The sequence below is a fragment of the Engystomops pustulosus genome, chromosome 4 (genome assembly GCF_040894005.1).
Source record: "Engystomops pustulosus chromosome 4, aEngPut4.maternal, whole genome shotgun sequence".
Classification (NCBI taxonomy): domain Eukaryota; kingdom Metazoa; phylum Chordata; class Amphibia; order Anura; family Leptodactylidae; genus Engystomops; species Engystomops pustulosus.
Window position 1 is genome coordinate 197284445 of NC_092414.1, and position 14757 is coordinate 197299201.

General features: G+C 43.3%; 1 protein-coding gene across 2 annotated transcripts in view; it reads right to left on the minus strand.

The window, feature by feature from the left end:
- Window positions 1-14757, minus strand: part of XPO7 (exportin 7) — a 29840-nt gene that overhangs the window by 14932 nt on the left and 151 nt on the right. The window contains exons 1-9 of one of the 2 annotated variants that reach the window (XM_072149370.1): window positions 14711-14754; window positions 7882-8028; window positions 6106-6199; window positions 5541-5707; window positions 4102-4167; window positions 2673-2777; window positions 1580-1745; window positions 1414-1487; window positions 1216-1335 (exon numbers count right to left, since the gene is read on the minus strand). In XM_072149370.1, coding sequence (XP_072005471.1) covers window positions 1216-1335; window positions 1414-1487; window positions 1580-1745; window positions 2673-2777; window positions 4102-4167; window positions 5541-5707; window positions 6106-6199; window positions 7882-8028; window positions 14711-14728 — 957 coding nt within the window. In that variant the 5' untranslated portion in view covers window positions 14729-14754. Of the gene's footprint in view, window positions 1-1215; window positions 1336-1413; window positions 1488-1579; window positions 1746-2672; window positions 2778-4101; window positions 4168-5540; window positions 5708-6105; window positions 6200-7881; window positions 8029-14710; window positions 14755-14757 lie in introns of those variants that run through there. The other variant, XM_072149369.1, reaches the window with a different exon arrangement.

A 14757-nucleotide genomic window follows, 5' to 3' on the forward strand; every position in this document is an offset into this window, starting at 1 on the left:
AGTGGCAAAGCCCACAAGAAAAACTATGCGTGTACCACATGTGGCTTCACCATGGAGTTAAAGGTATATTTTAATGTGGATTGAGTGAGATTAACAGCTAGGCCTGCAATCACGCATCCGCCCTATACTTTGCGGGGCAGCTGCACGGCTTGTACACGATGCGGATTGCTCCCCGCTCTTGTGCATAATGCACCTCTTTTGCAGCCGTGTTTTGTGGTTAGTCCACGGCCGGCATATACGAACGTGTGAGTGGAGCCCAAAGGACACGGCCTAAAATGGCCTTCAAGACACTATATTTAGTTTTTCCATGCTCAACTTCAAACGGACATTACATTTTTTTTTTTTTTTTTTTTAAATCTAGCTTGGGCATTCAAGGGCTTGTTTTTTGTGGTAAGAGGAGATTTTCCAAACAGTTCATTTTTAGGGTAAAAACAGCAAAATAAATATTTAATGAACTCTTTATTGTGGGGGAGCAGAAAAAAAAAAGTCTATTCCACCACTTGTTTTTTTTAACTTAATTGTTGACGCGGCTCAGTGTACAGTATAAAAAAAACATGATAAAATTATTCTCTACAAACATGTACAGGTTTTCTTATATTTTACTAGTTTAGCAAAAAAAACAAACAAAAAAAAAAACACCTTTTGGAGGAAAACTCATTATGTGTTGCTGTATTCTACAAGCTATAACCTTTTTAAATTTCTCAATGAAAAAAGCGTTTGTTTATTGGGGGATAAGATAATTATTAGATGCATACTACTATTTTGCAGTAAATCAAACTTTTTAATTACTTTTTATTACACCTTTTTGATAAGTAGAAAGAACTAAAGTTGCATTTGTAAGACTTTTTTAAAATAATGTTTTATACTGTTTACAGATGGGGTATAATACCATAATATCTACTTACCCAAGGACACGACAATATCAATTTTGTTATTTATTTATAAAACACTATATAGTTAGCTATAGGGAAAAGTCTTGGACTGGGCCTTATGGGTTTCCGCAGATGGCAGTCACGGAGGAATACCTCCAGCAGCCCTATATTTCAGGGGCCAGCCCAATCATCAAGTTGAGAATACTCGTCCTAATACAGCAATGCTTGGCTAATTAGGGCGAGCATTCACCTACTGTGGCGTCAGCATTTAATCCACATCAATCAGGAGTAGCAACATAATAAGTCATTGCTGAAAACTCAGCATCTCCAGCAAAAAACTTACTTGTGGATTTTCTAAAATCCTCTTCACCCCGTCCACCAGGTGAGAGAGGAACTTGGCTCTTTCTGCATTATTAAATAAGGAGCGACGGACAGAGGCAATTTGTACCAGACATGAGAGGACCTGCGGAAGGGAAAATAATCCGTAAGTAAGAGCTGCAATATACATCAGCCTGACTTTATCTATGAGCCATTCACTTACCAGTGGGGAGAAGTTGGGGGGGATGGAATGATAGAGGTCAAAGAAGAGCTGTAGTGTGGAAGAGTCAAGGAAAGCTGTGGAGACAATAGTCATCACATGAGAACGTCTTACAACATTCCCTTCTTTATCACGTCTTCAAGCCTTGCTGCCGTATCTCCTCTCTCACCTGAACGCCAGCTTGTGGGGATCTGGACTGTGCAGAGGTCGTCTGAGGACTCGTCTGTGGAGGTGCCAATGAAGTCAAAGTTCAGGCAGCTGTGGGTGAGTTTGAGCAGCTGCATTAGAAGATCTTGTTGTGACCCATCTGAGAGAAGCAAAGACTTTCCAGATGCCTAAAAAAATAAAATAGGAATAAAAAGTGAGTCTAAGGAATTGTAGGAAGTGCAAATACAGTGGTATATGTCAGAACTAGCAGCTGTGGAGGCGTCTTACGATTGCAACTCCTATCTGTATGTTACAGTCCTATTGCCCTGTAGAAAATTGTCTGAATCTGATCACTTCAGTGTGTTTGGCCAACAATCAAAACAGCTACATTCCCATTGCATTTATACCCCCCGTAGGGTGGATTCCTGATGTAACCTTACAACAGAGGGAAAAGACACATCTCACTATGGACAGTAGGATACGTCCTTCCTATCCTCCTGAAAACGGGAGGAAGATTACACATCAGCTGCAGCCACTGATAGGCTACTACCGATGTTCAGGGTGGACAGTGACATCTCTAAGGACCTCTCTGAGCCTGGGGGTGTGTATGTTGGGTCTACTCCCGAATTGCCTACGCTTAAACGTCGCTCAGCAGTAGGGAGCAGGATGCAAAACTTTAGCTTTCCATCATGTGTTTTCCAAACTATACTACATCTACTTGTCAGACTGAAGCAAAAAGATGGACACCACTTGCAAGTATAATTCAATGTATACACTGAACTTATACAGTGGGTACTTCCCTGTTGTATAAAATAAAACAGATGTGAACTAAGCCTTATATCTAAACCTTGGCACCAAAAGCGACATAAGTAGACAAGATGATGCATAATAGATGGACAATGCTTCAGATGCTACATTGAAGTCACCTCTGCCCATTGGCATAACCATCTATCAGCCAAATTAAGTAACAGCGTCTCTCGCTCTGCTGGATCCAGTGCTGCTTATCCAATACTGCACTATCCTCTTTGCCCTCATAGGGATAGGCACATGGAAGGCAACTTTTTCACTACAGCGATGTATCAACGCATCCCTTTTCTTGTTTTTTCCGTCCATACCTGTTTCAAGAGGTTACAAGACAGGGTGAAGATATCAAACAAGGAGGAGTCTCTGAAGGATGAAGCGATCTTGCGGTGCTTGGTCAGAGGGTGTGTGGCATCTGCCTGCAAAATTACAAAGATGTCATTCATCTGCTTTCTAGAGTTTGAGTAGCTGTATGTAAGCTGTGAGTATTTTTCTGAATGCTTAGTTGTTCCGTTTGGTTTACCCATATATGAGCTTTCTTAGGCAACCCTGGACCTTAAAAGGTTGTATGATCATATCAATTTAGGAATTATCCGCAGGCTAGGGACTAACTTGCTGATTGATGCGATCCCCATAAATAAAGAAAAGGGGGGTCTGTTGTACCCCTGTTGCACTTGCGCGCCGGACTCATCTATCTCCGTCAGTACCACAAAGATGAACGGAGCAGCTGGCACGTGCGCGAGTGGCTGCTCCAGTCATCTGGAATGCAACAGGGGTACAACGGATCTTGTGATCCATGTACCCCTTGTGACCCCTGATCTTGTGATCCATGGGGATCCTATCACTGCACGGATCAGCAAGTTAGGCCCTGACGATAGGGCCTAACTTTCTATCACCGGACAACCCATTTAATGACAAAGTAGACATTTTCTAACTTGTGCAGGAAACCATATTACACATATAAAAAGTCCAAAACATTTTCTGCTACCAAGCTCCATGTGGTGACAACCACTTAACACAGTACCCCCAAAATGTATGGCTTTTGATCAGATTAAAAACTGCATCCTAAACCGGTGTCCTAATTGGGAAGAGGGTGCTCGTTCTCATAGAGCTTTGGGAATAGCAGTTCACTAAGGTTCTGTCAGCAAACGTTCCTTCTTGGAATGCTGGTTCTGCTCCCTTTCTGGGATGGAATGTCTGCAAACAGAAACTTAGATCTGGTATCCCCCCCCCCCCCCAAGCTTTATGAGAACAAGCACCTTCTTCTCAATTAGGACCCCGGTTTCAGAAGCATGGATTGGAAAGTACTGTGGCTGTCACTGCATGGTACCAGAGAACGACCTCTTTGGCCGGCGCCACACGTGGCGCTTTGTCTGCGCTTGCAAACGCAGACACCGGCGGCTTAAATTAACGCAAAACGTCGATGCGATCGGGCCAAGGCCTGCCCCGGTGGGTGCGACTTTGTCTGCGTTTGCAAGCGCAGACAAAGCGCCACGTGTGGCGCCGGCCTTTGCCGTTTTGTTAAACTGTGATCAATTTACTCTAGCTCCGCTACAGAGCAAGTTGCGGTAGCACTTACTGGACAGTGACACATGTATTTTATACTACGGTTTATTTATTTGTTTTATACATTTGTTCATTTTAGGTCTCTAGAAGTCAGATTTATTACATGCAGCCCTCTCTGTGCACATGAGAGATTGCAGGTGACACAATCTGGCTGAAGTTCATCAAGGAGGCGCTTACCTGGTTGATTTCATTGGTCAACTGTGATAAAATACTGACTCCAATGACGCAATAGTCCACGCTGTCCTGTGGAGGGCACAGAGGTGCTGGTCAGTTACAAACAGGAAAAAAAATGCAATCTAAAAGTATTAGTCCATGTTCACACCAGGAATATCTGACCTAGTGGAGGAAAAGCAGGATAATCCTGTGGATTGGTGAGGATTGTAATACACAGGACGCCCCCTTGTACCCAGTTCATCATATACTGATACAGGTTCAGCTTAGAAGTAGTGTATGCTCTTGGTTCTGCAGATGTAGCCATATTATTGTGGTGTGATTCCTTCTAAGTGTCCTACTCATCAGTATTACACACTGTTTCTCAATGCAATTTCCTTATTTCTGATCTTCAGGTTAGACTACATTTTATTATATATCATATGATCCTAGTTCACGCCACGAGAAAATCCCCCAAAATCTGCGGGAAGCACATCTCATGTACAAGCCACAATATACTAACCAGATGGCTTTGTTCGCTTTCAACAAATAATTGATAATGTTTGTGTAATGAAAAGTTCTACAATTTTCCAACATTATTTCTAGATCTCTCCTTGCTGTCATTCAACAGGAAGCTTCATTGTTTACATACTGTGGATAAGAACTGTTCCCTGGTCATGTGATGTTACACCAGTGCACAGCTCATTATATCCCTGGTCATGTGATGTCATACAGGTGCATGACTAATTACAGCCCTGGTTATGTGAGGTCATAAAGATAAACGGCTCGTTATATCCCTGGTGATGTGATATCACACAGGTGCACGGCTTATAATATCCCTGGTCATGTGATATCACACAGGTGCACGGCTTATAATATCCGTGGTCATGTGATGTCACACAGGACCACAGCTCGTTATAACCTTGGTCACGTGATGTCACACAGGTGCACGGCCCGTTACAGTAATCAGACCTGTGTGTTATAACGATGCTTGCACCTGTGTGACATGACATGACCACAGACTGGTGTCTACCCACAGGAAGTAAACAATGAAGTTTCCTGTTGAATGACAGCAAGCAGAGATATAGAAATACAGGAAGAATATTGGAAAATTGCATAACTTTTCATTACACAAGCAATATCAATTATTTGCTGAAAATGGACAACCCCTCTAAGATCAAGAGTTCAATAGCATTGCTATATACCTATGTTAATACCGCCGATAGGGGTAAGAATGTAAATCATTAGATGTGTGTGTGTTACTGGAACTCCTCTTATTAAACATGTTATTAACGTGCATCTGTTTGCATGTGGCCAATTTAGTAAATGACCGGACTGTATCACGTCGGGTGATATGGATATTAAAGGATTTATTTAGCATTTACTCATTGATCACCAAATCATTACGAATGATATGAGCCCGGCAGATCAGAGCTGACTGATAATTTAGCTCAGTGACTACTTACCTGCAGGAAGCGCGTAACATCCACAATGACGCTACGGAACACATAGTCGTCCTTCTGACTGTCGAACCAGCCCAGTTTGGTGATGCGGGCGTACAGCTGAATCAGGGCTTGAGTTACAAAAGAAGCAAGTTTTGGGCGGGTGGCCAAATATGTCAAGACATAGTTTCCTGTAATCAAAATAATTCATGTAAATAAAAAGGATGATTTTAAATTGAATATTACAGCCGTGACTCAGAGCAGTGGGGAGGGGCTTCTGACAAGTTTGATGCAGAGATCTAAATGCACAGCAGTGTGAGGACACATCCCCAGTACACATGGAGGAAGCATTAATCCTGAAATATAAATGCATTTTCACAGTCCTCCAGCTACTAACCATACTACAGAGCAGTGGGAGGGGCTGCTGACCAATTCACTGAAGAGATCAAAGAGCACAGCAGTGTGAGGACATTCCCGCAATGCATTTTTCATAGTCCTGCAGCTACTAACAATACATGCAACTATGGCTACTCTTGACAGGGTCCACTACCATGTTTGTCTATCCCATTCACATGCGAGGTGTACTTACGTATATCAATTCTTTGCTCCAGTGGCAGAGGGTTACTGGTCCGGGACACCAGCTTAGTGAGACATGTGGCAGCGAGGAGCTGGGAATATGAAGACTGTGGGCAACAGTGGAAAAATTTATAGAGATTATAACAGAAAAAACCTTGGACTAGCAATACTAGATTGGAATGGTTGATTGACAATAATCTGAGTGAATGGAAATCTACCATGAAAATCCATCACGATAAACTAAGGACACTTACTTGTAGATCCAGGCACTGTGACGGTGGTAATCTTCTTATATTTGTTATCCAAATATTATCAATATATGTTTAAATTATGGTAATGAGCCCGAAAGGTTCTAGGGGTGTTACCTGAGCCGCTCTGTATTGAAGTTTCACAAGCTTTTACACTGTGCAGGAGCAACTTCTCCTTCCACTGTGTGAAATAACATCAGGCTGATGCAGGGGGAAGTGCTGAGTAAGCAAGGGAGGCAAAGACAGTGTTACATCCTCTGAAGCTACAGCACAGAGAGGCTCTGGTAACACCACCAGAAACATCAGGCTTATTAGCATAATTGAATAAGTTGATATTAGAAGGAAGGAGGCCACTGATAACATATACAAGAAGATTATCACAGTCAGGATGCCTGGATCTAGGAGTAAGTGTCCCTGATTTATCCTGATATATTTTGATGGTAGATTTCCTTTAATTTCTACCAACTGATCAGCTCATGTCATATATGGGGAGACATGGCAACTAATTGTTTATTTGTCCTGCAGCAACCCCCCCCCCCATAAACAGGGGGAATTACCACAGAAAAACCTCACTATGGTGGAATCTATTCTTTACATGATCCCCCCCCCCAAAAAAAAAAAACGTAACAACAGTTCATCAACACATTAGTTGAGCCAAAATGATGCCACTGAAAAATCGAAGTCATCCTGCTAAATACAAGTCCTCTTAAAGGGAACCTACCACCACAAATCTACCTATAAAGGTAGATTGGGTGGTAGGTGGATCAATGGGACGTGAGGATAGCCCTTTTAAGAGCTAATCCTCACGTCCCCACACTTTTTTGATAACTTTTATTATCCCTATATTCAAATTTACTTATGCGGCTACTGGGGCGTGGAGTAGCCGCATCTGAGGTTACGCGAGGCGGCTACTCCACGCCCCGGTAGCCACTTTACCCCTCCTACTCACCCATCTTCGGCGCACAGCTCCGCGTAGCTGCGCGCCCTCGTCCGGCGATCCTGCCGTCTGCGCATGCGCAGAAGAGCAGGCCCGCGCCTGCGCGCTCACTGCTCCGAAACAGGCACGGGCCTGCTCTTCTGCGCATGCGCAGACGGCAGGATCGCCGGACGAGGGCGCGCAGCTACGCGGAGCTGCGCGCCGAAGATGGGTGAGTAGGAGGGGTAAAGTGGCTACCGGGGCGTGGAGTAGCCGCCTCGCGTAACCTCAGATGCGGCTACTCCACGCCCCAGTAGCCGCATAAGTAAATTTGAATATAGGGATAATAAAAGTTATCAAAAAAGTGTGGGGACGTGAGGATTAGCCCTTAAAAGGGCTATCCTCACGTCCCATTGATCCACCTACCACCCAATCTACCTTTATAGGTAGATTTGTGGTGGTAGGTGCCCTTTAAGGATAAGATGAAGACATAAGAAGAACATGTAGCATCCATAGGGGGTTAAGGTTGTTGGGCATGAAGCTGTATTTGGTCTTTATGCACACATATACAGATAATTCAATCACTACTATGACCCATAACCCCCCCCCCCCCCTCCGTACTTACACTGCCCCTCTCCAGCAGTAGCTGGCACTTGCTCAGACACTCTGGGCTGTTGGTGAACTCCACCAGGGCTTTCTCGGCCTGCAGTCGGGTGCTGGTGTCGGTGGTCTCATACAGCTGCTTGCACAGGATCTCTAGCTGGGCTAGACTCTGGAGAAATACACAGAGGAGACGGATTACATGAGGCTGGGTAGCTACCACCCATCAGTGCACATCATCATCGTCTAGTAGATTGTAAGCTCCTGCGAGCAGGGTTCCCACTCCTATTTTTCATATGACTACGTTATTATGTCTTATTTTGTCTGTACCCACACCACTTGATTTTAGAAAGAGTTAAAAATATGATAGCGCTATATAAAGATTTATAAAAAAATTCCAAAGGGTATTCCGTATCTCCTAAGTGATCAGTATTTGATTAGTTAAGGGTCCATAACCTGGTAAACCCACTAGTTGGTCCTGAAGAATTGCTTCAAAGACCTTTTTCACCACAGCACTGTACAATGTATAGTGGCTGTTCTTGGTATTGCACTCTGGAGTCACCAATCCAGCATTGACAATAATTCTATGTTACAGAACAGAACTAGATCTTATCTCATAGAGGTAAAGCCTAGTGATGCTGTGACCCGACAACCACATAACTAGGTACATGTTGCTCCTCAGACCTCTCGCAGGGTTTTCTGCAAGTTGTACTATCATATTAATCCCACCAAATGAATCCATGAAATAATATTGCAGCATTGCACACTAGGGGAGATTTATCACAAGTCTCTTAGATCAGAACTGTTCTAGTTTCCCATGGCAGCCAATCAGAGCTCAGCTTTCATTTTACCACAGCTGTTTATAATATTAAAGCCGACCTCTGATTGGTTTCCATGGGCAACTACAACAGGTTTTCCTCAGAAGTGTCTGAGGTAAAATTTTTATAGTTGCACATGGAAACCAATCAGAGCTCAGCTTTCATTTTCCAACAGTTGTTTTTAAAATTAAAGCGGAGCTCTGATTGGTAGAACTAAAAAAGTTTTACCTCAGACACTTCTGATAAATCTCTGAGATTAAACATACAAATCATAGGGAAAATTTTTGATAAAATCTGAGGCAAAACAAGAGGAGATTGTATATCTTAACATCTTGTGCCAAGTGAATACTGTATAAGGTACTTGATGCTTATACTACAGCGGACACAAAGCTGCAATGGCCGGGATCAGGGATAACTCCGATGCCAGCCACTCGGCTTTATCCAAGCGGAAAACAGTTCTTCCGATGGGTGCCCCCCAAATTATATCCATGACCTCCTGCCAGAAGTAAAGCCTCCTAGCCTAACAATAACAAGATAATACTGTGGAACCATTCCCAAAATGACTTTTTTTCAGTGGCCAGTGCCCCCCTCCAAATATACTCTATGGCAGCTGCCCCTCTATGAGGAGATCACCCATTAAAAAAAAAAATAATATATACCATTAATATCCATCATGATAAACCAGGGACATTACTCATAGATCCAGGCACAGTGACTGGTAATATTCTTTTATTTGCTATCCATGGCCTCCTTCCTTCTAAAATCAACTTTCAACATTATGCTAATGAGTCAAAGGCTCCTGGAGGGGTTACCAGAGCCCCTCCGTACTGCAAATTCAAGTTGTTGCACTGCTCTGGAGCACTTCCCCCTCCCACTGTTTGATATTACATCAGACAGGAGTGAAGTGCTGGGGATGTTAACTGCCTGTGAAGCTGCAGCAAAGAGGGGCTCTAGCAACACCCCCAGGCTCAGGTTTACTAGCATTATTATTAAATGTTAATGTTAGAAGGAAGGAGGCCATGGATAACAAATATAAGAAGATTACCAGTGTCGTGGTGTCTGGATCTATGAGTAACATCCCTGGTTTACCATGATGGATTCTGATGCTAGATTTCCTTTAAAGGAAACCTACCATGAGGAATCTACCATAAGAACTATATCTGATGGTAAATTCCTCCTGCCTGCCATTGCGCTAACCTGTAATTTAATAATCCTGGAACCTAACCCAACTTTTAAAAATCTTTATTTTAGTAAGATTTTTAAGTTGTGCTTCAATAGGATAGGACAGGATTTATCCTATAAAAATGTATAGAGTACATATTTTTTATTGCGAGAGAATATAAAAAAACCCATAATAATAATAATAATAATAAGTCTGACACACACACCAAAAACTATTAATATAAGCCGTTCAATAGAATTTGGCAGTACAAATAATGCAACGGGTCACAAAAAAACAAGCTATTTTCAAGTATGCCAACAGAAGATGTACAAAGTTGTTGGTGGTGGGAATCACACTGTTGAAAAACAAATAATGTTAGGTCACCCTATATCCGCCGCTCCAACCCTACAGGCCATAGATGCAAATACACCCATAGCAGACAATTTTGGCTTATTGTGTACAGACCATGATCATAAGGGCCAGAGATTGGGCAGGGATGTCATACGTACATGTACACCATGTTACGTCCACAAACTGATAACTAGAGACTGCTGAGAAGTTGTGATCATCCATACAGGCAGTCATGAAACAGGGACCCCCTAAACTCCATAAATGATATAGATTCCCAGGCTACCCTCTCAGGTAGTGTATGAAATGTCTTTTCTAGAAGTCCCTCTATTATGTGAAATTTCATTTAAGTAAAAAAAAAAATCTATCCTAAAGTCAAGCAAATATGACTCTTTTTTTCATATGAGATGAGTCAAGTTTATTGCTTTTAGCGGTACTGTCAATTCAGAAGCGCCTATCTTCTGTTCTATAGAAACAAGCTTTTTGGGTCATATTAACGAATCTCATCATTCCCATCAAGCTTACGGTTCTGTGAGCTACGGAACTGGACATACAGGGAGTTAAATAATAGACGTGAACTGGATCTTTATCTGCAACTTGCATTTACAACTATGTTTTAGCTTCCTGTATCCATGGTTCTATAAAAGTCACAAAGCCACAATCCTGATGGGATCGGAAAGATGAGATCTGGATCTTTAATATGACACCAGCATGTTTCTAGGTGCTATAGAAGATAGGGGCGTCTGAAATTACATCAATTACTACAACCATTAAACTTGACTCATCTTATGGGAGAATTGAGTCATAGTTGCCTGATTTTGTGGGATGTTGTTTACAGGTAAACAGGTGAGATGTCACATAAAAGAGGGAATTCTAGAAAGGACATTTCATACCTACTGGGGAAGGGGGGGGGGAGGGTTGCTGGTAGTTTAGGGGGGTAAAACCTGGTTCTCTTAAAAAAGGAAATCCTATTGATATAGATTTTCATCGATATCTAACTGGATAGGCCATCAATATAATTTTGCTGCAGGATATTAGGCAGGGACAGAACAGGTGAAAATGGGCTTTTTTGGGGGGTTTTTGTTGCTAATTTAGACTCATGGCGAACTACTTTAAGGGGTCTTAAAGAAAGGTTGGTATTCATTGATTTTAGCAGAGATCTTGAACAGTATAACACACATATATATATGTATATATATACATACTAGTAGTGTTATATGCTGGCAGCTATCACTCCTGGGCGGGCTGGGGGCAGAGGATGACAGTCACATGCCGGCGTCACGTATTCTCCACACACAGGAGATTTGTAAATACTTGTGACGTCAGGATAAAGTGACCGGCATCTGGGATAGAAGAGGGAAGCCCGGAGGGCGTGGGGCATGTGATAAGGGATAGGTACATATAAGGGTGATCTGTCTCCAAGAGATAACCCGGCGTAGGGTGACGCAGCACCCACTGCACATCTATATCCACACTGACCCTCTAAGAGGAACATTACACTGAGGGGCGGGGGGCATCTGACGTATCCAAACCTACATCAAGCTAGACTGTGCACATGACTGTAGTAAAGGGCTCTGCTATCCCATGGCCAGACACATGACTTATCCATAGGTAGAAGAAAGGGGACACAAGTTTGAGCGTTTGATCCTATTCAGCTCTATGGGATAGGAAACAGCCGGGTGTTGTACTCACTAATACCATATACACAGCATGCACCTCATCCATATGGGGTATTTAGTGCTCAGCAAAGGGACCCCCCCCAACATTAAGACAACTCTCCCCAAACCTGGGGTCTTGATCATAGGGCAACTCCTCTATAGAAGGTGACCCCCTTCACACATATTTCCGTTATCATATTAAAAGCAGAGAATTTCTACTAAAATATCACATCGGGATTGTGTTTCTAGGTTCCACAGAACCGGAGATATCCGCCGGGAAGTTGCCGTATCCAGCACAATTTTTATATCCAGCTCCACATTCCAAACTGTAATCATGGATATCTACCGTTCTGTGGCACCTGCAAACACAATCCTGATCATGTTAAAGGCGAGATTCTCCTCTTTTAATACGACACCAGAACTGTGTTTGATGTGTGCCACCACATGGCACAGTTCAATTGAATGGGGCAACTGTATTCCCCCACCCATTCCAGCCTGTCACCTGAAGGCAGAATAAAGAAGGAGCGGGAGGGAGACAGAGCTGATGGCTCGCAGAAGTACATGCACCCTCAGCATCTGGGGAAGAGTGACAGATTGACGCTGTAAAAGATGTTAAGATATATTTGATAAAGGTTTATACAATTTTGCTACTTATTGAAAAATTTAATCGGGAAAAAAAAAAAAAAAGGCCAAAAATTGGGTATTTTTTCTCGTTTTTAGTCATTTGTCTGCTACTTTTACAAACTTTCGTAACAAATTAAAGTTTCAAATATCATGAAAATAAAGTAGAAATTGTTATGATGCGAAGTCGTTCCAAAGAAAAACAGAACAGAACTGCAAAAATTGAGCTGGACATACGGGTACCAGTGACCCTAGACCATGTCAGAGTTAAAGGGGATGTCTGGGATCCTCACTGGTGGACTGATGCATGACATACGCCTTGTATACAGCGTCTGGTGACCTCGCCCTCACTATCTCACCCCTGTCGCTTATCATTTATGCTTCGTCTTCAAAAATCAAATACAAACACATCCCCACCCTCTTCTCTGTGCACCAATCGGATCCTGCACCCGTCTCTTTAAATGTATACAGCGGGTGAGGAGTCACATTGTAGAAACGTCCTAACATCTACACCATGTATACACAAGGGTTGTCACCTGCAGGTGCAATACTGACAGGTCTTCTTTACAGGCCTAATATAAATTTAAACTCTTGAAAGGAGCCGGAGAAGACTCTGGGCAACAATGACTGATCTTAGTAAAATTTAGGCTAATGAGGCACAAGGATTTAAAGGGGCGGTCATCAGCGCTTACTTCCTTATCAAGCGCAAAGTTACTGTGATGCTCCGAAACTAAGAACTACTTAGCAAATAATTCCAAGTTACAAAGGGCAATATGTTCTGAACTGTGGCACCTAGAAAAGTTCTGGTGTATTTTTAAAAAGGAGAATTCACTCTTTAAAATCACACAAGAATAGGTGCTACAGAACCTGAGGTATCCACAGTTACATACAGGACATGTGGACGTTTCCTCACACTCATTGCATGTTATCACCGCACCTGGCGGCCATTCCTCCGTTCAGAAACTTTTTAAAACAGGAAGACCGACTTTATAGAGGTTTTTCCAGCTTTTTTTTTTATGTAGGAACAGAGAGGGTTCATATAAAAATGGATGATACAATAACAAAAATTAAAATACATTCACCTCTGTTCCTCCATTTCCAAGCAAGTTTGAAAAGTGTTGTTGCCCCGGCAGCCAATCAGAGGCCCACGCGGTCTTCGCTCATGAGCCACCTCACCACAGTTACCGCCGAGCTTATAATTGGCTGCAGGTAGTTGGGAACAGTCACAAATTTAACACTTCATGTATGTAATCTAGATAACCGTGCAGGTAAGTGGAAACAGTGACACCTCTATCACTCCATGTATGTACTGTAGGTAGCAGTGCAGGTAGGTGGGCACAGTGACACCTCTATCACTCCATGTATGTACTGTAGGTAGCAGTGCAGGTAGGTGGGCACAATCGCACATCTACCACTACATGTATGTCCTGAAGTTAGCAGTGCAGGTAGGTGGGCACAGTCACTCATCTAGGACAGCATGTATGTACTGTAGGTAGCAGTGCAGGTAGGTGGGCACAGTCGCACACCTAGGGCTTCATGTATGTACTGTAAGTAGCAGTGCAGGTAGGTGGGCACAGTCACACATATAACACTGCATATATGTAATGTAGGTAGGTGGGCACATACACACATGTAGGACTCCAAGTATATACTGTAGCTAACAGTGCAGGTAGGTGGGCACAGTGACACGTATAACACTGCATGTATGTACTGTAGGTAGCAATTCAGGTAGGTGGGCACAGTGACACATATAACACTGCATGTATGTAATGTAGGTAGCAGTGAAGGTAGGTGGGCACAGTGACACATATAACACTGCATGTATGTAATGTAGGTAGCAGTGAAGGTAGGTGGGCACAGTGACACATATAACACTGCATGTATGTACTGTAGGTAGCAGTGCAGGTAGGTGGGCACAGTGACACATATAACACTGCATGTATGTAATGTAGGTAGCAGTGAAGGTAGGTGGGCACAGTGACACATATAACACTGCATGTATGTACTCTATGTAGCAGTGCAGGTAGGTGGGCACATCCAGTGGCATGAGGCGGGCACGGTGCCAGTGTGTGCCCAGCTTGGCCCTGCACTGCTCTGTACACATGCACCCCCTATGTTTATGTACACACTGCACAGGCCTCAGGCTCCTGTCACCCTGTGCTGACACACTGCCACCCAGCAGCACCTTACACAGGGCCCAGCACGAGCTCCCCGGGCCCCCCGCAGCGCCCATCTGCTGCCCCTCACCCCCCGCCTGCAGCACATCCCTGCACATCACCAGGGTCCCCCCTCAC